This window comes from Sceloporus undulatus, chromosome 6, assembly GCF_019175285.1.
Source record: "Sceloporus undulatus isolate JIND9_A2432 ecotype Alabama chromosome 6, SceUnd_v1.1, whole genome shotgun sequence".
NCBI classification, from domain to species: Eukaryota; Metazoa; Chordata; class Lepidosauria; order Squamata; family Phrynosomatidae; genus Sceloporus; species Sceloporus undulatus.
In genome coordinates, this window is record NC_056527.1 from 117,425,127 (window position 1) to 117,447,871 (window position 22,745).

Below are 22,745 nucleotides of genomic sequence, written 5' to 3' on the forward strand. Positions count from 1 at the left end.
ATCCCCAGGGCAGCCGTTGGCTGAGAGTTTTAATACAACGCATCCTGGGGGTTGTCCAGGGTTTGGGATGGCTGCTACTACCTACCTTTACCTGGGAGTAAGTTCAAAGTAAGGTGCAGTTGGGGCTTACTTCTGAGTAAACCAAGCACATTACGTTGTTCATACATAAACTCATTAGGTGCAAAACACACTGCAGAGCTAACCCAGTTTGAGACTGCTGTAACTGCTTTGATTGAGAGTTCCTGCATGGCAGAAGGGGGTTGGGCTGGAGGGCCCTTGTGGTCTCTTCCAATTCTATGATTCTGTGCCCTGTCTCAGTGCTAGGGAATTTTGGGAACTGTAGTTTTGTGGGACATTTATCCTTCTCTGCCAGAGAGCTCTGGTGCCACAGTAAACTACTATTCCCAGGATTCCCTAGCATTGAGCCTGGGCAGTTAAAGCAGCCTCAGACTGCATTATTTCTGCAGTGTGTTTTGGATCTTAGGCTGATTCCACACTGTAGAAATAATCCAGTTTGACACCACCTTAACTGATGTTGCTCAGTACTATGGAATTCTGGGAACTGTAGTTCGTTGTGGCACCAAGAGCTCTCTGACAGAGAAGGCTAAATGTCCTACAAGGCTACAGTGTTCATAATTCCATAGCATTGAGCCATGGCAGTTAAAGTGGTGTCAGACCAGAAATAAAGCACTTTGGCAGCACTTTAACCACCAATGCTCAGTCGAGGTGAAACCTGATTAAAGGGCCATTATACCCGAATAACCAGGCAAGAAACAGCAGCAGATTGCTGTTTATTCCCTGGTTATTCACAGGATAATGGCTCCTGTGTTAACCTTATTTTAATCACGTTTTAAGGCCAATTCCACAATTTTCTTGGGTTAATCTCTATTTAAAGCCCCAGTTCCCCCCCCACGAGATAAACTTTTTAGGGTTAAAGGGGCCCTGGCCACCACTTGCCCATGAATCCCTCCAGTTCTTTTTTGGGTCCTGTATTGGGAGAATACCGAACGCCAGCATGGCATAGTGGTTTGAACTTCGGAGTAGGGCTCTGGAGACCAGAGTATATAAGAGTCATGTCTGCTGGGATATTGCAAGTTCTTTGACATTGTTTTGCTTTGCTTTAGAGTGACCCTTTGCAAGATGCCCCTAAGTTTTGCCCTTGACTTATCCATGGGTTATATCGAAATCCATAATTTTGGCCCCGAAACTTGCCCAGGACTTATATACAAGGCCAACTTACAGTTGACTGCTGACTGCGGCAAGGAATCTTTCCATTTGGCCGTTTTGATTTGTTCCAGTTTCAGCAGCATCTCTGCCATTTGTTTAAAAACAGGAGATTGCACTGGGAAGGCTGCATCCACACTGGAGAAATAACTTAGTTTGGCACCACTTTAACTGCCCTGGCTCAAGGCTATGGAATTCTGGGAGTTGGAGTTTGTTATGGGGCCCAGAGTGGAGCAGAGCTTAAGGAAAGAAGGCCCCACAACAAACTCCAACTCCCAGAATTCCATAGCCTTGAGCCAGAAAAGAGTTAAAGCGGCGCAAAACCAGGTTATTTCTCCAGTGTGGATGCAGCCATGCAATGTTGGCACAAGTCCCATCAAAGGTGAGCGACAAGTAGCAGCAAAGGGAAGGGCCCACACCCTCATTAGCCAATGTTTGCCCCTGGTAGCCACAACGCCCTTTTTGCAAAGGGAGGTTTTGTGTGTGTTTTTGTCTTGAAGGGTGAAGGTGAGTTAAGTCACTTGCCAATGTCCACTTGTCTCTGTGTAGCTAGTCCAAAGGCACAGGTCTCCCCCCTTGTTTTGTATTGCATGATTTCTGTCTAATCCTTGGATGATCTGATCCAAGCCTTGCTTGCTCTGCCTCCTGGCGTACAAATGGGCATCCTGCATACTTTACTTGCAGACATAGTTTTGTTGTAAAAGAGAAATGATGCTTCTATTATTATTATTATTATTAACCTTTATTTATGAAGCGCTGTAAATTTACACAGCACTGTACATGCAATCTTTTTAGTTACGGGCTTACAATCTAAAAAGACATGACACAGAAGGAGAAGGGAGTGGTGGCCGGAAAGTATAACATTTTGTAATGTGATACTTAGGAATATCACAAGTAAGGTATATAAGGCTGAAGGGTGGGGTATAAATACTGTAAATAAAATAAATAAATGAATAATACACTCATCCCTCCATACTTGCAGATTTGGTTATTCATGGATTTTATTTATATGTTCCCTCTAGGAATATCTAGGGCAGTGATGGTGAACCTTTTACAGACCGAGTGCCCAAACTCCAACCCAGACCCCACTTATTTATTGCAAAGTGCCACATCCCTCTGGCTTTCTAGTAAGAAACTCTGGCAAACTCTGTGCAAGGGAAACAGCATGTGTGCCCACAGAGAGGGCTCTGAGTGCCACCTCTGGCACGCGTGCCATAGGTTCGCCATCACTGATCTAGATCCTCCAGTGCAACTCTGTGGTCAGCTTTAACTAAAAGTTGCACTAAAAGACCTAGATATTCCTAGAGAGACTACTCTACTAGGCCTTTGTAGCTCCTCCAGCGCAACTCTATGGTCAGTGTCTGTTGGACGTTTTATGATTATTACTATTATTATTTAGTCTTTTTAGTTGTTGGACGTTGACCACAGAGTTGCCCTGGAGGACCCTAGAGATTATTCCTAGAGAGGTGTCCTCTCAGGTAAAAACATGGTGTTTTTGTTATTTGCGGTTTCCCCATATTCATGGGGGTCTTGTGCCCCTAACCCTAGCGAATAGGGAGGGACAAGCATAGTAACAACAACAACAACCTGCCTTTCAACATGGAACATCAGTTAAAACATACTCTTTTAAACTCACACATAGAAGGAGATCGGGAGTTTATCCCATGAATATCCTGAGGAAATCGTGGAACTGTGCAAAACGATTTCACACAAAACCTGCCGTTAAAGTGGTCACAAAGAAGCATTAACACACATCTTTTTTACTTTTGGGATTTCAGCGACAATGCATTTCCGATATCACTTTATTGCACAATTGCACGTGATAATCACTCGCGCAGTTACTCGCCATTTCCGCTTTATTTGTGGGATGCTTTAAAAGCGCCTTAGTCTCTCTTTAATGCCGAAATTAGCCCCAACTCCTCAGACATCTTATTCAGCTGCCAAATATCTTCCAGCAGATCGTTCCACAGTTTTGGGGTGACTGAAAGAAAAGTCCTCTGGCTAACTCTTGCTAACTTAGTCCTGGCTGACTGGAATAAATATCTATGGACTGAGTGTTGGACTAGGACTGTGGAGACCAGGGTTCGAATCCCTGCTCGGCCATGGAAAGCCATGGGGCGACCTTAGGTGAGACACACACTCTCAGCCCTAGAAAACCCCATGACAGGTTTGCTTTAGGGTCACTATAAGCTGGAGATGACTTCAAGTCACACAACAAGAATATTGCGCTATACATTTGTGTTAAAAAGCACTCATGGCGATGTTGTTGTTGTGTGCTTTGAGTTACGTTTGACCTACGGAGACCTTCAGCTGGACCTATTGCGGGGTTTTCTTGGCCAGATATTTACAGAGAGGCCAAAGGCTTTCATGGCCGGCATCCATAGTTTTTGTGGCTTTTTCAGGCTCCATGGCCATGTTCCAGGAGAGTTTGTTTGTGGCGTTTCACTGGCATCTGTGGCTGGCATCTTCAAAAGGAGCAGCACAACAATATCGAAACATGGAAACAATAAAACCACATAGTAATATGTGGTCATAACAAGGTAGCGCTTTATTAACCCCCTCAATACAACATTTTAACAAGGACTCTGTTTTATAACCAAATATAACCCTCCATAACTGTCATCTGCCGGCCTGAGAGGGAGTTCACCAGGCGGGTCCAGCTCCATCAGGGCTAGCCTGGAAGAAGGAAGAGCCCTCCCTCCAATCCATCTGCCTTGGTCCAGGCCTCAGAGGGAGAGAAGAACCACTGGACCTCATCCCCTTTCCCTCCACCATTCCCTTCTCCTTTTGTTTCGTGTCTTTTAGATTGTAAGCCTGAGGGCAGGGAACTGTCTGATTAAAAATAATAATTGTAAGCCGCCCTGAGAGCCATTAGGGCTGAAGGGCGGGGTATAAATACCTAAATAAATAAATATAAACAGAGGTCCCCACAGATCTAGAGTTAGATCAGGGCTGGATCCACATGTTATTCCAGATGTTGGGCTGCACTTCCCAGCATTCTTCATCACCAACTGGCTTGGGCTGCTGGAAGTTGCAGTCGAACAACGTCTGGAAGGCCATTCCTACCTTTGCTTTATAATAAATATAAAGGCAGGAGAGGAAAATGCCAAACTCGGGGGTCTGTAAAGCAGATAGCCAGGCTTTAGCGGAAGAGAAGAAGAACAGTATACACTCATCCCTCCATATTTGCAGCTTTGATATTTGCAGATTTGATTATTGATGGATTTTATTAATATGTTCTCTCTATTAATATCTAGGTCCTCTATGGTCAACTTTAACTAAAAGTTGCACTGAAAGACCTAGAGTTTATTCCTAGAGAGAACGCTCCACTAGGCCTTTGTAGCTCCTCCATTGCAACTCTAGGGTCAGTGTCTGTCGGACGTTGACCACAGAGATGCCCTGGAGGACTTAGAGATTCCTAGAGAGGTGTCCTCTCAGGTGAAAACATGGTGTTTTTGTGTTATTTCCATATTCACGGGGGTCTTGTGCCCCTAACCCTAGTGAATTTGGAGGGACAGGTGTATTTATGAGAGCCAGGATGGCGTAGCGGCTTGAGTATTGGACTACAGCTCTGCAGACCAGGGTTCGATTCCCTGCTTGGCCATGAAACCCACTGGGTGACCTTGGGCAAGTCACACTCTCTCAGCCTCAGGGGAAGGCAATGGGAAACCTCCTCTGAACTAATCCTGCCAAGAAAACCCTGTGATAGGTTTGCTAGAAGTTGGAAATGACTCAGAGGCACACAACAACAACTAAGCGTAGTTTGAGCGTTGTAGTATGACTCTAGAGATCAGGGTTCGATTCCTGATGCAGCCATGGAACGCACTGGGTGACTTTGCATGAGTCACACTCTCTCAGACCCAGAAAACCCTGTGATATCTTAAATTTAGGCGGTGCATCTAGGCCAGTGGTCCCTAAACTGTGCCCTTTAAGAGATTTTTTGGTCTCAGCTCCCAGAAGCCTCAGCCATGTCAACAAATAGCCTGGGATTCTGGGAGCTCAAGTCCAAAATCCTTTAAAGGGCACAGTCTGGGGACCACCGATCTACACTGTAGAAATAATGCAGTATGCCATCACTTTTAAGTGCTGCAGCTCCATCCTGTGGAATCCTGGGGCTTGTAGTTTGTCAAGAACTTCAGCCTCCTCTGCCAAAGAGTGCTGATGCCTCACCTAACTACACATCCCAGGATCTGGTTGGATGGAGCCATGGCATTTAAAGTGGTGTCAAACTTCATTATTTTTTAGAGAGTGCATGCTCTCAGGAGAGTCAGTGTGGCGTAGGGATTTGAGGGTTGGACTAGGACTCTGGAGACCAGGGTTCGAATCCCAGCTCAGCCATGAAAACCCACTGGGTGACCTCGGGCAAGTCACACTCTCTCAGCCTCAGAGGATGCCAATGGCAAGCCCCCTCTGAAGAAACTTACCAAGGAATCCCCATTATAGGTTTACCTTAGGGCTACCATAAGTCGGAAATGACTTAAAGGCACACAACAACACTTGATATTTCATACTTGATGTTTTTAATTTGTTGCTTGCTTATTTTATTGACTCCTATCATCTATTGTTATGTTTTATTTTATACGTATATTGTTCTAATTTTGTAGAATGTATGGCATAGTCAGGTTTCTTTTTGTCTATTTTGTTGATTGTATGTACAGTGCTGTGTAAATCTACAGTGCTATATAAATAAAGTATAACAACAACAACAACAACGTCATAAGTCCGAAATGACTGGAAGGCAAACAACCACCACCGCCAAAAGTGTATTAATGTGTAACTTTGAGGAACCCCTCGCAGGAATGGTGCACATTGGATCGAGAGTCCATGGCTCTTGGCTGTGTCCTATGAGAGATTCCTTGACAAATTCTGGACACAAACAGCAGCTGATAGCAGGAAATCCAAGGCCTGGGATTTGGGCAGAGGTGGGTGACATGAGGCTGTCCAGATGTTGTTGGACTACAAGTCCCAGTTGCCTCAGCCAGGGAACGGTAACCATATGGCCCTCCCAAAATTGTGGGGCTGCAACTCCCAGCATTCCTCACAACTGTCCGGTGTGCAACAGTTGTTTCCTTCTATCTTTGATCACAGGGTTTTGCAGCCAGCGAGTTTGTTGGGCGCGAGAGGCTGTATCCACACTGCAATTTGACACCACTTTAACTGCTATGGCTCAATGCTATGGAATCTTGGGATTTGTAGTTTTGTGAGAGAAGGTTAAGAGGTGATATGATGATAGCCCTGTTTAAATACTTGAAAGGAGGTCATATTGAGCTGAGTTGTTTTCTGCTGCTCCAGAGACTAAGACCCAATGGAGGAATGGATGCAAGCTGCAGGAAAAGATTCCAGCTCAACATTCGGAGGAACTTCCTGAGAGTAAGGGCTGTTCGACAGCCAGGGAACAAACTCCTTCCTTGGAGGCTGTCTTTAAGCAGAGGCTGGATGGCCAGCTGTCCATGGGGATGCTTTGAGGGAGAGTTCCTGCATGGCAGAAGGGGGCTGGGCTGGATCAGGGCCCTTCTTGGGGTCTCTTCCAACTTTATGATTCTATCATATCTGTCACAGAGCTCTGCTGCCATGGCAAACTACAAGTCCCAGGATTCCATAGGATGGAGCCATGACAGTTCAAGTGGTGTCAACCTGCATTAATTCTGCAGAGGGGCAGCAGCTTTAGGCATATAATTCAGGATGGAGGAATATTGAATATATATATATATATATATATATAGTATAAATACTGCATGTCCTGTAACTTAATTACGTGGGACTAATTTTGAAGCGAGTGAGGCGTATGGCAAACGTACGGTGAGTATATACGGTATATGTGCATTACATGTTTAAAATTGTAATATATATGTAAAATGAAGCCTCTTCTGTAATCCGCCCTGACTGTTTGTTTATTTGTTTGTGTTAGGGGCATAAAAATAAACAAACAAACAGTCCTGTTTTCAGAAACCCAAAGCGATGGCAGCCTTCGTCCGCAGAATCAGCACTTATAATGCTGTTTTATTTTATGGAATAATAGTTCCACAAATTATTCCACAAAAATATACATACAATAATTTAATAATAACTTAAAATATTATTTTTAATTGTATTTTAAAATTGTTTTTAAAATTGTAAAATGTTTGTAAAATTGCAAAAAATATTAAAATTAAAAAACACATTTTAGAAAATTATTGTAAAAAATTGCATTTTTTAGAAATTGTAAAATTTGTCATTTTTTTTAAAAAGCCTCTTTTGTGAGCCGCCTTGGGCCAATTTGACAGAAAGGCGGCATATATAAACAAACAAACAAACCGAATTAACAATTACTGTATGTCATTAAAATATAATATGCTTATAAAGCACGAAGTTATAGCAGTTTAAAATGGAAGCGTTGGAGTTTGCGTGAGTCGGAAAAGCTGCCAAGTCGGTTGCCTTGGCAACGGCGGCGGCCATTAGTCCGCCAAAATAGCCGCCGAAAACCTCGTGGATGTTGAAAAAAGAGACGCTCTGTATCACCGGAAGTTCAAGCTCTATGGTAAACCGGTTTTTTTTAAGGGCCTACATAGTCGGAGCGCGCATGCGCCTTCTTAAGAGAAGCAGGTAGTGCCGAAGTGAGGGATTTGCGCATGCGTGTTAGGAACAATGTGGGAGAAGGCGGATGAGGGCGGGGAGACGAGTCACTCCTGCGCCTGCGCACACTAAAGGCGTATCCCTCGTCGTTGGACAGAGACTCGGGACTGGGACTTTAAAGCCCCGCCCCTTTTGTGGGGGGCAAGAATCAGGCAGAGCCGAAGCGAGGCATGCGGGACGATTGGCGCATGCGTGTTGAGAGTAGGAGAAGGAGGGGAAAAGACGAGTCACTCGTGCGCCTGCGCGCAAGTATAGGCCTAGCCCGCGTCGTTGGCGCGCATGCGCAGTGGGGAAGCAGACAAAGCCCCGCCCCTTTGACCCCCTCCGGCGCAGGCGCGGTGAGGGAAAGAGAAGCGGGAGCCGCCTCCTTTTTTCCCTTTCCTGCGGCGGCCGGCTGCGCATGCGCGAGGCGGAGGAGCGGCGAGTGCGGAGCGGCGAGTGCGAGGCGAGAGGAGTGCGCGTGCGCACTGCGGGCGGGGTTGCAGCAGGAGCGCGGCGGCGGTTGAGGTGAGTCTCCGGCGGCGAGGAAAGGCTCGGCCCTCGGAGCCCCGGGACGGAGGCCGCGTGGCTGACCCCCCGCGGCCTCCGTCCCGGGGCTCCGAGGGCCGCGCGCCCCAAGGCGGCATGCCCTCTTACTCGAGGCCGGCGCCTCGGCCTAGTCCTGGAGGCCTCGGCTGACTCAGCGCTAGGCCAGGAATTGGCGGGAGGCCGGGGGTCGGGGAAAGGTCTTATTACCTCAGGCCCGGGCTTTGGGGCGAAGGTTGGGTGGGCCTATATCTCCCCCCCCCCCTTTTATTTTTCCACTTCGAGGGAATGGAGACGGCGCCCCTCGAGCCTTTTGGGGGGGTTTCAGAGGCAAAAACAGAAGAGTTCTGGGTGGAGGGGAAGGGCTAGCAGTGACACGTGTTTTGGGGGGGGGGCTGGAGGGCAGGGATCAATACCTATATATATACTAATAGGGGTATTCTGTGGGGGGCTGACCAGTTGTAGGCATTAATGGCCCATAGTGTTATTCTATGGGATGGGACTGACCTTCATGATATTCGGAGGAGGGTTTCCTTAGTGGGGGTGGGGGGGTGCTGACCAGTTGCCCCACCCCACAGACTCCCCCATCTATCTATCTATCTATCTTAGCGTGGGGGGGGTGCTGCTGACCAGGGGCATTAGTGAGATATCATAACGTTAACGATATGTATTAATAGGGGATGTCCTGTGAGGTGGGGGCTGACCAATTGTGGCCATTACATATATGGATAGGTGGTCTTTTATGTGGGGCTGGCTACTTGTGGGCGTTAAGGATATGCACTATTAACTGTAATAGGTGGAATTTTATGGGGTGGGGGCTGGCTGGATGTGGGCATTCATTGTATGAATGTGGTTATATGGAGTGAGGGTGACCCAATGGGAGGCATTAATGATATGCATTGTTATTAGTAATAGGGGTGACTCCATGGTTTGGGGGCTGGCCAGATATGTATTACTGGTGATCATGGAGGTGGTTCTCTGGGATGAAGGCTGATGATGAGTTTTGGGCATTAATGATGATGATGATGATTATTATTATTATTAATAGAGATGCTTCTGTGGGGTGGGGGCTGACCCATTGTGGGCATTAATGAGATGTATTAATAGCTGTTGCTATGGGGGGGGGGACTGAGCAGTAATGGCCTTTAATGATATGCATTATTAATAACAATGAGTGATATGGGAGGGGGGCTGTCCAGTTGTAGGGCATTAATGATATTTGTGTATATGAACAGTGTATGTCATTTGTGTTTGGAGGGGGAGGCAGGGTAAGGAGGAGGCCCAGGACCTTTGAGGTGGAGTGGGTTCTTGGCCTTCTAAATCCCCCAAAAGGGACCTCAGATGTGCACCATCACATACAGCCCCCCCCCCCAAGTTGCATTGATGTTTTTCTGTTGTCATCTGAGACCAAATGAAACAATCCTGCCAAGAGTAAGAAAGGGGTTAAAAGTCTTCCAATATTCTTTGGAAACACTGTCATTGACTGATACAAAAGACACACACACCCCAAATCTTTTCCAAAAGCACTAAAAGAAAGTGCCCAGGAACATCAGCCACTGAAGCTGAGGAGCAAATGAACGGATCAAACGGCGTGTGGGGCTTTTGATTGTGTTTATTTATTGTATAAAATGTATTCGAAACAGCTATAATATTGGGATAAAGGGGTTTCCCCCCATTTCAGGCCTGTGTAATTCGTGTTGGGGGGGCTTTTAAGGAAGAGATGGCCCAGGACCTTTGAGTGGAGCTGCAATGTGGGAGAATGTTGTTGGAGGTAATTGGGCCAAAGGGGGGGGGGGTTCCAACTCCCAAGCGAAGGGTCTTTTTAATAAAGGGAAAGTTAAGGGGGCTTTCTAATAGGGGCAGGAGGCTTCTTTTGGGCCTGTTTGAGGAGCAGCTTAAAAAGCATGTGGTCTGTGGTCAAGAAGAGGATGAGGTCTCAGGGTGTCCTGGGTTTTTGGAGGGTGCGCTGAGGCCTCTAGGTGAGATCAAGAGAGAAAATATATGGGAGAGCCTCTGGGAGTTAGGGCATTTCTTGGGGGGTTGTCTGTGGAGTGGGAGCTTAGGAAAAAATGTTGGGGGGGGGTTGGATGAGGAAGGGGAGAAGTGGCTTTTTTCCCAACGGCAGATTCAATTTCGGGTTGCCATTTGGGGGAGGATTGTGGACTTTCTGGTTGCTGGGGGGGTTTGTGGCAATGCACAGGTGTGGTGTGACCTTTTGGTGGCTGGACTCCTACAAAGAGGAGAAGGTGGCCCATGAATGAATGGAGAAATGGCTTTTGGGGAATGTGCAGCTGTGGCTTTTCTAGTGTGCGGCAGGGAGTGGGGAGCGTGTCCTGACCTGAACCTGAAGAAGCAGAAGGTGGGTGTGGTGCTGATGTATGGGGTGGGGGGGGGGCTGCAGTCGGGGATATCCCTTGGAGAGCAGTTCTCTCTGTGGGAAAGTGATCAAAGGTGGAGGTTTTGCCAGGGCATGTTGGGTTAGGATTTGCTGGGCTCTATGGGTGCTGGTATGTCTCAGGATAGGTGCGCGGAAGACAGAGAGAGCATGAGACTCTTAGGAGGTGCCACGTGTGGGGTTTTGGTGGATTCTCCCTAAGGCCAGACTAGGGAAAAAAGAGGGAGAGGAAAGGTGCGGCTAAAAGTCTGGCTTAGAGGAGGAGAAGTGGAGCCAGAAGACAACCCGTCCAGGTAAGTTGCCTACGTGATTCCTCCATTTTACTACCATGTAGGTTGCTATGCCTTGGAAGGAGGTAAGAAGAGCTGGTTTTTGGGTAACTGATAAATGCATCATCCCTTGTGATGGGGTTGACAGGAGAAATTGGGGTCTATGCATGTGTATATATGTGTGTCCTGTACCCCCTTAGGGTTAAGAATGAGCCACAGCAGGAGTTAATATTAAAGCAGAGGAAAGTTTGGGGTTTTCCAGTATGACTTAAGGCACCGCAAGGGAGAGGTTGAGGGGGATAATTTACCCGTACATAAAAGGAGTGGCATGGAAATAAGTATTAAATGTGAGAGATGAAAATGGCTCCTTAAAAGTTTCCTGTGACTGGTAAAAAGGATAGATGTTAATGCATTAAGGCATAACTAATGCATTTTAACCGCACAGGAGTGCCACATACCATTCTTTTCTGTTTTGTCTTGGTTTAAGTATTGGGAAAAGTATGCAGAAATCTAGCCTTTCCAGGTACCCATCAGAATCTAATTGGGGAGAGGGTGATGCAGTTCAGTCCAGTTGGGGTGGGTGGCAGCCATGTGCTTCTGTAGATTTCGGTGGTGAGGATATTTTCTTACACAGAGCAGGGTAGATAAGTTGCCCAGGACACAGGCTGATTCCAGCTTAACTTTTGAGTGGAAGATCTGCAAGGAACCACACTCTTCCTGCAAGGTAGACAAGGCCATTTGGAAGCCAGGCGGTTTAGCTGTGCTGGGAAAGGGACTCAGACCTGTAAACCAGCCCCCAAACTTTTTGCTTTGCTGTAAAGACAGGCCGAAAGGGGAGGTTGGTAGTTCCTTCCTCAGTAGCAGCCTTATGGGCAACTCCTGTCCCTCCTGCCTTGGCGAATCCCATTCACAGCAGCCCTCCATTTGCTGTCTAGGCAGAGCCTTTGGACTGGGGTGGGTGGGGTGTTGGCTGGGCTTTCCTTGCATAACAGCCTGAGAGAAAGGCCCGTCCCTGCCCTGCTGGGTTGCTGCTGTTGCTGAATCGGCATGTGAGAGGTTGGGGACAACGTGTGAAGGATTATGAGGAGTTTGGGGGCATGTTAGAATATTTACAGAATGGTAAGACCGTGCATCTGTGTGTAGGGTACAGCTCTTTCACAAGAAATGGCTTTGAAACAGGGAGCCTTAAGAATTGGGGCCCCTGCTCTGCGCAGGAGTGTAAGCAAGGGACGTCTGCCCTTCTCCCCCCCCCTCGCCCTGCACACCAGCCACGTGGTTGAGTCTGGCTCTCCGCAGTGGCAGCTTAGCTGAATCATGCTTGGTGTTGGCAGGAAGAGAGGGAGTCTCCCTCCAAACATGTGGCATGGAGGGCCGCCACTTGCTTGCCCACTTGCTGGCGAAGTGCCTTCAAACTTCCTGTCTTCCCCTCCAGCCCCCTTCCCACTGTCCTTTTGCTGCAGACAAAATTGTGATGATGGTTTGGCTGCCACTTTGGGGCTCTCCTCAGTGGAGACATGGCTGCCCCCGTCCCCCTCTCTGTCATTCCAGGCGAGCCGGCCGGCAGAGCAGTTGTCCTTATCAATTACTGGAGCGTAGCAGCGATGGTAGGCATATGCCAAACCTAAAGTGAGCTCAGGAGATCTCTGGAGAGGGCAAACACGCCATTTCATCAGGCCGGGGCCCTGTGGTAGTTTGGAGCAGCTGTCTTTGTCTTCACGCTAGGGCGAGCCTGCATCACCTCCTCAGGAATCCAGTCTAGTTTTTCCTGCTCTGATGTAAGATGGGGAAGGGTTCCGGATGACTCGGAAGCCATGTGCTTCCACCAGAAGAAACCAGGAGGCCTCTGGCCTTTATCGGTGATCTTCTGGCTCCTTGAAGAAACCTTCCCAGAGTCAGTCTAAAATTGTACTTTGGAAGACCTGGCTAAAGAGAAAATGTGTGTGCATGCGTACACCCTTATTATTTCCTCTCCAGGGTGCAGGGACTTAGCAGTCTGCCTTATATGATTTCAGAGCCTTGGTTCTGCTACTCCAGTGTTATCAACTATGGCTCTCTGGATTTCAGGCAGGATGTTTTCCCAGCCCTACTGGTAATTCCCTCTTGTTAAAATATTTATGACCCACCTTGTAGCAAAAGATCTCTGCTGCTTGCCAATAGATAATCCCTCCTAGGGGGGTCTTCCCTCAGAGTATTAATCTGGCCAAACCCCGTTTAGCCTCAAAAAACCAAGCAAGATCTGGGTGTGTCCATCCTTTCCTTTCCGGGGGTTGAATGTGTGACAAGATTCTATTGAGGTGTTAATGTAGGTGTCTAAGCACCATGTGGAACACTTTTTATGACCAATGGCGCATTGTCCTCTTGCTGAAACTATTGCCTGGTTGAAATGCTCCTTTTTTTAAAGTGGAAGGTAAGATTCAAAACAACAGGTTAATCTCAGCCTTGAAAACATATTTTTTCTCAATTTTGAGGGGGTAGGGGTTGTTTCAGTCTGCTGCAGCAAAAACAATGAAGAGTCATGCGGCACCTTAGACCCAAGTTTTATTTGAAGCACACATCTGATGAAGTGGGCTGGGGTCCATGAATATGACAAATGACATTATTAGTTTTTAAGATGTTACAAGACTGACCTATAAGGTGTCCTGTTTTCTCTCTTCTCTCCTCCTATAGTCACAGTTGCCTTGCAGCACAACATTTAGCTTCCAGATTTGGGGGAGGAAATACAGTACATTTCAGGAAAAGTTTTTGCAGTATTTGGCAAGAGTCAAGTCACAGAGTGTGCTTATGCCCTTTAAAAAATCCTGGATGATCATATTGTTTGCTCCAGTTGCACCAAAATGGCTCTTTCAACTGTTTCTTTATGAAACATCTTGTGCATCAAAAGTGATCATAAAACAGAAGGCCCTTGAAGCAGGATCTATTTTGGACAAGAAAGAATCAGGCTAACACAAACCTGGGAAGCAGGAGCTCATAAAGTCTACTGAAGTGCTGGTCCTGGGCTGTGGTCTTGTAGTGAATCACCGTGAGACCCTTATACCTCTGCTCCCGGAGAGATTTGACTCAGGTCGCCAGCAGTGCTGGAGGTAGAATGGGGGAATCAAATGGATTATTTGCCTTTTAGAACCCAGACTTTTAAAGAATTGACAGTATTACCGATTGCTTTAGCTTCTGTCGTGCTATCTTCCCTTTGGCAGGTGGGAACTGCAGTGAAGCTCATGGCTCCATAGCATGTAAACTGCCCCCAGGTAGAGCCAAACTGATGAAACTTTGGGTTCTCTTGACTTTCTTGCCTATGCTTCTTGGGTTTTCAGGCTGGTATATAATTGGGTTTGCGTTGTACACCCTAAGGCTACATGCAGTTCCTCCTCTTCCACTTTGAAACAGCAGACCGTTTGGCCACACATACCCTGGGGAGTAGCCATGGGTGTACTGTACTCTCTGCTCCCAAGAACAGTTGTTAACATAGTACTGGATGGTCTAATGGAATGAATTGGTGGCAACAAGATGAGCTAGCTGATTACCTTGCAGAATTCATTGCCACAGGATATTGAAGATCCCTGGTATATCCAGTTTTCTCCATGGAAGGTGGGCTTAGTATGTAAGTCGTATTGGCTCCATCTGTTCAGCTCCCTTTCTGCTTCTCAGCTTTTCAGGTACACTCTGTGTGTGTGTGTGTGTGTGTGTGTGTGTGTGTGTGTGTGTGTGTGGGGGGGGGGGGGGGACGGGACTCTGAGCAGTCCACAGCCAAGTTTTTAGAAATTCAATGTCCTTTAGGTAAAAACGAAGAAGTTCTAATTTTATCTGATACCAAATTCTGTACAGGCACACTGTGGTCACATGAAACATGCAGCATCATATGTGCCTACTTGCCAGCATTTGTTGTCCTTATACCTTGTTCTGAATGAAAGATCTTAAAAAGTGTACTGAGGTTAACATTATTTGGCCATACTGATGTAGACCTGCAGCTGAAAAGCTTCAGGCTGGTATGATCTAAGAGATCTATTCTTTTCTTAATCTCCTCTAGTTTCCATAACATCTGATCCACCATGGCTGATGACCTTGACTTTGAGACTGGCGATGCCGGGGCCTCCGCCACCTTCCCCATGCAGTGCTCCGCTCTCCGCAAGAACGGCTTTGTGGTGCTCAAAGGGCGTCCCTGCAAGATTGTGGAGATGTCCACTTCCAAGACCGGAAAGCACGGTCATGCCAAAGTAAGTGGGCCACGTCCTTCTGGGTGAGAGGTGTGGAGGCTCAGTTCTTTTGTCATGTGTGTTGTCTGTCTCTGCTGTTTCTTCCATCTGGCAAGATGGACACTTATCTCTGAACATCTGAGGCATGCTAAATTGCTTGATATAGAAGATGTGTAGTGGGGCTTGAACTTTTGCCTGGCTGCTGTAAGCCTGATTTTGGTCATGGGCCTCTGCTGACTTTAATGTGTGAGATGGCACACATGAAATTTACAGCTAGAGGAAATGCTTGTCACTTGAGCACAATAGGTAAGATCCAGCTCCGTATCAGTCCTTTTCCACATCTTGCCCCTTTGGGACTCAACAATGGTAGAGTAAAGTGAAATAAATGAAATGAAGTAAATAAATAAAAATGAAGCAGATAATAAAATTAATAGTAGAAGCCATGGCTAGCAGAATTTTAGCTGGACATTCTCTTCCTAACTAATGTATGGCTCTTCCGGGCTGGAGTTTGTTCCCTCTGATTTCTGATTCAGGTCTTTCTGTGCTCATCCAGTGTTTTGCATCCCTCACATGCACAGGAATGGGGTCAGTAGACTTGTGGTTTTTTGTAAACATCTGAAAAAACTTGAAAATGGTATACAGACATCCCTAAGCCCCATAAGAATTTAATGAAACTGACTAGGGAATGGAGGTATTGGAAAGGGAGAATGGTGAAAGACAGAGCATAGATATTTAAAAAGTAGAGCAAACCGTGGCTTTGCTTAGTTAGTTCATTTCCTGGTTCATACCAAAAGCCTGTTTCGGAAACATTCCCAGATGGAAATCAGAGATGCCTCATAGACATAGAAACTAACTCTTTTAATATACTTGATTTTGAACATTCTTATGCCCAGACTGGCTCTCTTTGGTGGGCATGGGTTACAGAGTGGGGCTGTATTGGAGAAAGCAGCTGGGTGAGTAGAAGGGCTGAGCCCTCAGTGGAAGCACTCTTGCCATCCACTCCGTTGTAGGTGCAATTTCTTCCTGCCAGTGCACTCAGGATTGAGCACAATATGAAATGACAAAAAAAATAAGGCTGTTGATAGAATAATAAAACTGTTGTCAGAATTTTTCCTTGCTCTACCTGTCTCTGTCTTTTAACACCCTTTTTCTCAAGCTCCAGAGATCCCTTCCAGTCAGTGTCCTGCTCTGGCCATTTCAGCCACCTGATCTCCAGGGCATGCTGCCATTTTGCTCCTCTGTCTCCTGGTATCTCTTTCCAGTCCCTGTGTTCCACAGAGCGACTCTTGCCCTTCAGGGTCTGAATGAGAGACGCTTGCAAATCCGTCAGTGGCATTACTTCCTTATCTGGAGAGGGAGGTACATGGCTCCTGAGCATTCCCAGTCCTATAGTTTCCCCCCTAGAGTTGGGTTTTGTTCCCAGCTAAAATGGGCCAGTTGACTCAAAGGAACTTTTGTAAGTTTGACTTTCCTATTGATTACAATTTTGATTTTGGTTCATGCATTTTGTAATAGATTCTTTTTCAGGGGCCTAAACCAACCAGTTTTGAGTTTGGATGAGCATTTTCTTTGCCTCTTTGAAAAAGGATTAGGACACACTGGGCTAAATGGCAATCTCTTGACCTAAGAGCCCACCCTTTTCTTCTAAAAGCAAAATTGCCATCCAAAGCATATGCTGACTCTGGTAAACCCCTTCTGCAAAGTGGGATGTTTGCCAAAGAAGTAGAATTGGGTTTTTCCTCCCAAATGCTGTACAAAGAGACATGTAGGTTCCCTGGGGACTTTTGAGCCAGGTCAGTGCGGCAAAACATTGCCATAACTCACTCACATAAGCATACAGTGCTCAGATCCTGCCAGACATCCACATCTGAACATTTGGGACCAAGAGCCAGGCCTAGGTTACACTGGTTCTCTTGAGCACAGTTCTCCTTCCCTTTTACTTCAGAAAAACAGAGGGGCCTTTTTCAGTCTTTGTTCCAGCATCAGGGCACTGTTAACGGCGATAGAAATGGGGCACAGGTTCCTTTCCTTGAATTGCCACTCCCAGAATTCCATCGTAGCTGTAATAGCCAGGTTGGCTGAGGGATTCTGGGAGTTATAGTCTCTAAACCCCATCATTTCCAAGCTCTGTGGAGTGTGCACTTGGTAGTCTGTCTTTTGGGACCTCTCGGGTGCCAACACTTGGGATACTTAAAACCACGTCGCCCATTTCTGTGGGCTAATTTTGTACCAGTCGGCACTACTCAGAATATCAGGGTAATTTTTCTGTTTTCACACTTCTTTAGTTTCTGAAATGCTGACTTTGAAACTGGCGAGCCAGAGGGCCAGGGAGTGTTTGAGGAGATGCAACTTGGTTGCCTTCCCTCACCCTCACTCTCTGCCTTTCAAAGCAAGCGGAGTCTTGCCAAAGGGCATTTTAAAGGCTAAGGCGCAGCAGGGAAAGTGAAGGCTAGCCAAGGGACCCAGATGCTTGAGACGACAGCGCAAGGCACCAAAAAGCACGATCCAGGAACCGACAGATAAGGTGGCGCTGGAGCCCCGAGGGGTGTGACGTGAGCAACGCTGTCTGGCTGCAAGGAAGTAAAACAGGCTGAGCTCAGATAGAGAAACCTTTCTTTTGATATGTCTGCTCAGTGCAGGGAAGATGCTGAGCAAGTCAGGATGTAAAATCATTAAGCAGCTGCTCCGAAGTGGCTTTTCTGTGGATGTGCTGGACTGCAGGCTCCCGTAATCCCCCCAGTCAGCGATACTGTCTGTGGGGATTATGAGAGCTTGCAGTCCAGCACATCCAGAGAGAGGCTACTTGGAAGAGGCTGTTACAGGAAAAAAAACCAGACGCAAGCTATTTTTGCTTGGAGGAATCATTGATACTTTCCAAATATTGTGTTTATACCTATAGGGAAATGGTGTCCATATCTCTTTTTTCTTTTTCTTCTTCACCTCCCTTCTCCTTTCTTCCTCATAGGTGCATCTTGTTGGCATAGACATCTTCACTGGGAAAAAATATGAAGATATCTGCCCTTCAACCCACAACATGGATGTGCCCAACATTAAGAGAAATGACTTCCAGGTAGGTAGAGATGGGAGTTGGTTTAAGGAGAATAATTTCTAAAACAATAAATAGGATATTAAAAGCCCCAGAAAGTTAAAGCTCACTATCTTACTGAGTTGGAAGAATAGTTTGTTCCCAGTTTGGGGTAACCCAGGCTTATATGGCTTCTAAATAAGTTGTTTGGCTCATGAAGGCAAGATTGCTGTGGTAGCCATCAGGGAGAGTGACTGCAGCTTTTCCGTTAGATGCCCACAGGGCTCTGTCTTGGGCCCAGTGCTATTCAACATCTTTATCAATGACCTGGATGACAGAATTGGAAGCATACTTATCAAATTTGCAGATGATACCAAATTAGGGGGAATAGCTAATACCCCAGAGGACAGGATCAAGATTCAAAATGACCTGAATAGACTAGAAAGCTGGGCCAAAGCTAACAAAATGAAATTCAACAGGGAGAAATGTAAGGTATTGCACTTAGGGCAGAAAAATAAAATGCCCAGATATAGGATGGGTGACACCTGGCTGAATGAAACTACGTGTGAAAGGGATCTAGGAGTCCAAGTAGACCACAAGTTGAACATGAGTGAACAGTGTGATGCGGCAGCTAAAAAGGCCAATGCTATTTTAGGCTGCATCAATAGAAGTATAGTGTCTAGATCAAGAGAAGTAATAGTGCCACTGTATTCTGCTTTGGTCAGGCCCCACCTAGAATATTGGGTCCAGTTCTGGGCACCACAATTCAGAAGGACATTGAGAAACTGGAGCCATGTGTCCAAAGGAGGGCGACAAAAATGGTGAAGGGTCTGGAAACCATGCCCTATGAGGAACGACTTAGGGAGCTGGGGATGTTTAGCCTGGAGAAAAGAAGGTTAAGAGGTGATATGATCGCCCTGTTTAAATATTTGAAGGGATGTCATATTGAAGAGGGAGCAAGCTTGTTTTCTGCTGCTCCAGAGAACAGGACCTGGAACAATGGATGCAAGCTACAGGAAAAGAGATTCCACCTCAACATTAGGAGGAACTTCCTGACAGTAAGGGCTGTTCGACAGTGGAACACACTCCTTCCTCAGAGTGTAGTGGAGTCTCCTTCGTAAATAACAAGGGCTTGCCATCTGTGAATGCTTAACCCATGAGAGCCCACTGTAGAAGTGTTCTAGGGGAGAGTGATTTTTAGTGTCTTGCTGTATGCAATCCTAGAAATTTGGTGACTGAAGAAAAATTTTGTGGCAGGGAGGACAGCGTCCTAATTTGGTGGACAACGCCTTCACTCTACCCCCCATAGCTACGTTTCTGATGCTGACATAGGCCAAATTGAAAATGGTGGTGATTCAAGAACCTTTTTCAAGGCCTTGTACGGCCTGCACTGTTGCCCCTGAAACAAGATTGTAAGTGGGCAAGTCACAGTCTCAACCTTAGAGGATGGCAGTGGGAAATCCTCTGAAGAAACTCGCCAAGAAAACCCCATGATAGGCTACCCCTTAGGGTTGCCACTCTGAAACAACTTGAAGGTGCACAGCAACAACAAAGTGGCCACAAATTGCTTCATGTTCAGAGTTCTCCTTCCCCTCCCAATTTTCCATCCAGCTTATTGGGATCCAGGATGGGTACCTCTCCCTGCTCCAGGACAGCGGAGAGGTCCGAGAGGATCTGCGCCTTCCTGAGGGGGACCTGGGCAAGGAGATTGAACAGAAATATGACTGTGGCGAAGAAATCCTGGTAAGAGGTGGCACACTGTCTGACTGTCCTCAGGAGGGAGGGGGTGCTTGTTATCCGGTGTTTGGGCCCAACTTTCTGCTCTTGTGTTTTATGCGCGGCATTTCCCCCTGAAGATATTTGAGGTGGCGAACAAAAAAATCAGTGATGTTAAGAAGGCAGCCAGCAATAGAAATACCTGTGGTATTTCCCATAAGCTCTATTGCGGTTTCCACCAGCTTGTGGCAAAAGTAGTAGCAGTGTCCTTGTCGAATGTGAATAGGTGGTGGAGCATGTGTGTGTGTAAGTGTGTGTTAGAGAGAAGGGCTTTGGGTATTCATCCCAGTGTAGAGCAGGCACACATGGGAAGTGGAGGACCCTTGGGGGTTCTGTTCTTCAGCCCCGTTTAGCCTGAGGGCTATGGCAGGCAAAGACCTTCAGGTTTTAACTGGTTGGTTATAGTACAACAGGTGTGCTGGCTCTTAATGGGATTTTAATTGTTTAAAATTATCATTTTTAACTGGATTGAGTTCAATGCTTTTTTAAAAAATCATTTCCTTTTGACTTTTACCTGTACAGTTGACCCTCCCCATTTGGGGCTTTGACTTTTGTGGATTTTATTATTCATAGATGCAATTAATAAGTTCTCTCTAGGAATTTCTAGGTCCTCTAGAGTCACTTTGATGGAAGTTGACCATAGAATTACAGTGGAGGACTTAGAGGTTCCTAGTGGAAACACTTCTCTAGGTATTTGTAGGTCCTCCAGCAGTATTCTAAGGTCAGCTTCTGGCGAATGTGGAGATTCCTAGAGACATATTCTCTCAGGTTAAGTTTTTTTATTTGTGGGTTTTCCGCTTTTGCGGGAGCCCTGTGCCCCTAACCCCAGCGAAGGTGGAGCACCCACTGTGTTGCTTTAACATGTGTTGTAAGCTGGTTTGGCTCCCATGGGGGGGAAAGTGGTGCACAAATGAAATACAGTGATGCCTTTCCTTCCCAGATCACTGTATTGTCTGCAATGACCGAGGAAGCTGCTGTTGCTATCAAGGCCATGGCTAAATAAAGGAACCACAGGTGAGTCTGGGGCAAGTTGGAGCAGCGGAGAAGGAGATGAAGCGAAAGGGACCAGCAAGTCACGGAGCTGCCTATTTGTGGTGCTCCAATGCCTTGTGCCCAGCGAGAAGGACCATCCTCTCTCTCACTCCCGGCTTCTTCTCTCCCTTTCACTTTTTGCTTTCAGGGCGGCAGCAGCAGCAGCAACAACAGCAGCAGCCCCAACTTGTTATGAACCAGAGAGGATCGCAACCCGCAGGCTGTCAGATTTCGCTCCAAACCACCCAGATCTTTTTTTTTCTCTTCCCCCTCCTTTAAAAAAAAAGAAAGAAAAGAAAGCAGAACCTTCCACTCTCCCTTTTGAATTAAACAAAAGAAAAGAAACTTTTTATTTTGTGGTCTTTTTAAAGGAAAAAAGAAAGCAAGCAAGCAGGATGCTAATGTTATTTCTTTATTATTATTATTATTATTATAATATTATTTTTCTTCTTGTTTGGCCCTCCGACCCCCTCCCCTCTCTTGGGTGCTAGTGACACTACAGCTGTTTTCTGGTAAGAGAAGTTGAGAATTTGCACTTAAAGGAAAATATTTAAACTGCTAGAAGGAGGAAAAACAAAACAAAACCTTTGCAAAAGACTCATGTTTAATTTTTTTAGTTCTAATGCTTCTATCTAGAGGTGGTGGTGTTTGCTTGTGGGGTGGGGGGAGGAACTGCCCTTTTTCAGGAATGGCGAAGTGAGCAAAGTACTGTGGCGAATTGCAGAGTCGCGCGCTTTAACCCCCTTCAGGTGTGTCTTGTCCTTGTGAGTGTTCCTTGTCGAGGCAGGAGAGGGCAAGTACAGCTCCCTCCCCACTCCCCCCAAAAACGGTGGTTGCAGCAATTTGGTCAATTCTATTGGACAGCATCCTTTCTTGTGCTTCGAGGTTATATCCATTCAGTGTATTTTCTTTTGGGGATGGCTGCTCTGGTCGCTCAGCTTGCTTAACCCCTCCTTCTTTCCAGTCCCTTCTGGAACACATCTGACCATTGCCTCTTACCTGGACAGAGCAGGGGTGAGGGGTCCCTGCCAGGCATGGAGCAGAGCGCTCTCTCTCTCCCGCTGTGTCTCCAAAGTGGCCCCCGAATCGCCCCTGGCTGTTTGGCAAAAGACGCACACCCACCTTCGGCTCCCATGCCACCGGAGCCTGGGGTCCCTGTCAATCATGTTTTAGTTCCTTCCCCCCCCTCCAGTGCTGTAGTTGCCTCTGAGCCCTTGGCGCTAGCCACTCGCACGCCTCCCCCCTCCATACAGAGTAATTGTATCCCCACCCAAGAGCTGTTCAAGGTAGGGATCTTCTGGGGGAACAACTAGCACCCCAAACTGTTTCCTTCGTTCATATTTACTCTCTGCTGTTCACAGGCCAGCGCTGTGGCTTCCTTCTCCTCCTCCTCCTCCTCCTCCTTCCCCTCCTCTTTCTCCCCCTGTTAATCCAACACATTTGTTAATCAACCTCAAATAAAAGAAAACAAGTTTAATATGAAAAGCTGTCCGGCCGTGTCGTTTGTAAAGGGGCCCCTGAGGTGGACCTTCGTGGAAGGCTGCCAGCAGAGATGACGCAGCTCTTCTGCATTGGGGACCATTGGCAAAAGCAGGTTGTGGGTTGTTGTGGAGGCTTTCAATGGACTGTGAAGAAGTCAAATCAACTGGGGGCGAGGTTTAGAAAAGCACTGTTGTTTTAGCATTGGCCACTTTAGTTGG

The 22,745-nt window shown here is 46.7% G+C and overlaps 1 protein-coding gene across 2 annotated transcripts; it reads left to right on the forward strand.

Moving 5' to 3' along the window:
• Positions 1 to 8,186: 8,186 nt before the first annotated feature.
• On the forward strand, positions 8,187 to 22,530 carry EIF5A (eukaryotic translation initiation factor 5A). Of its 2 annotated transcripts, none has more exons than XM_042474474.1 (6): positions 8,187 to 8,343; positions 15,047 to 15,233; positions 18,178 to 18,282; positions 19,849 to 19,980; positions 20,954 to 21,027; positions 21,194 to 22,530. In XM_042474474.1, the coding sequence occupies exons 2-5, from the start codon at positions 15,069 to 15,071 to the stop codon at positions 21,014 to 21,016; spliced, it is 465 nt and encodes a 154-aa protein (XP_042330408.1). In that variant the 5' UTR covers positions 8,187 to 8,343; positions 15,047 to 15,068; the 3' UTR covers positions 21,017 to 21,027; positions 21,194 to 22,530. The 2 variants fall into 2 exon arrangements, with proteins under 2 accessions (XP_042330408.1, XP_042330409.1); XM_042474475.1 differs by lacking the exon at positions 8,187 to 8,343 and adding an exon at positions 11,991 to 12,144.
• Positions 22,531 to 22,745: the final 215 nt, after the last annotated feature.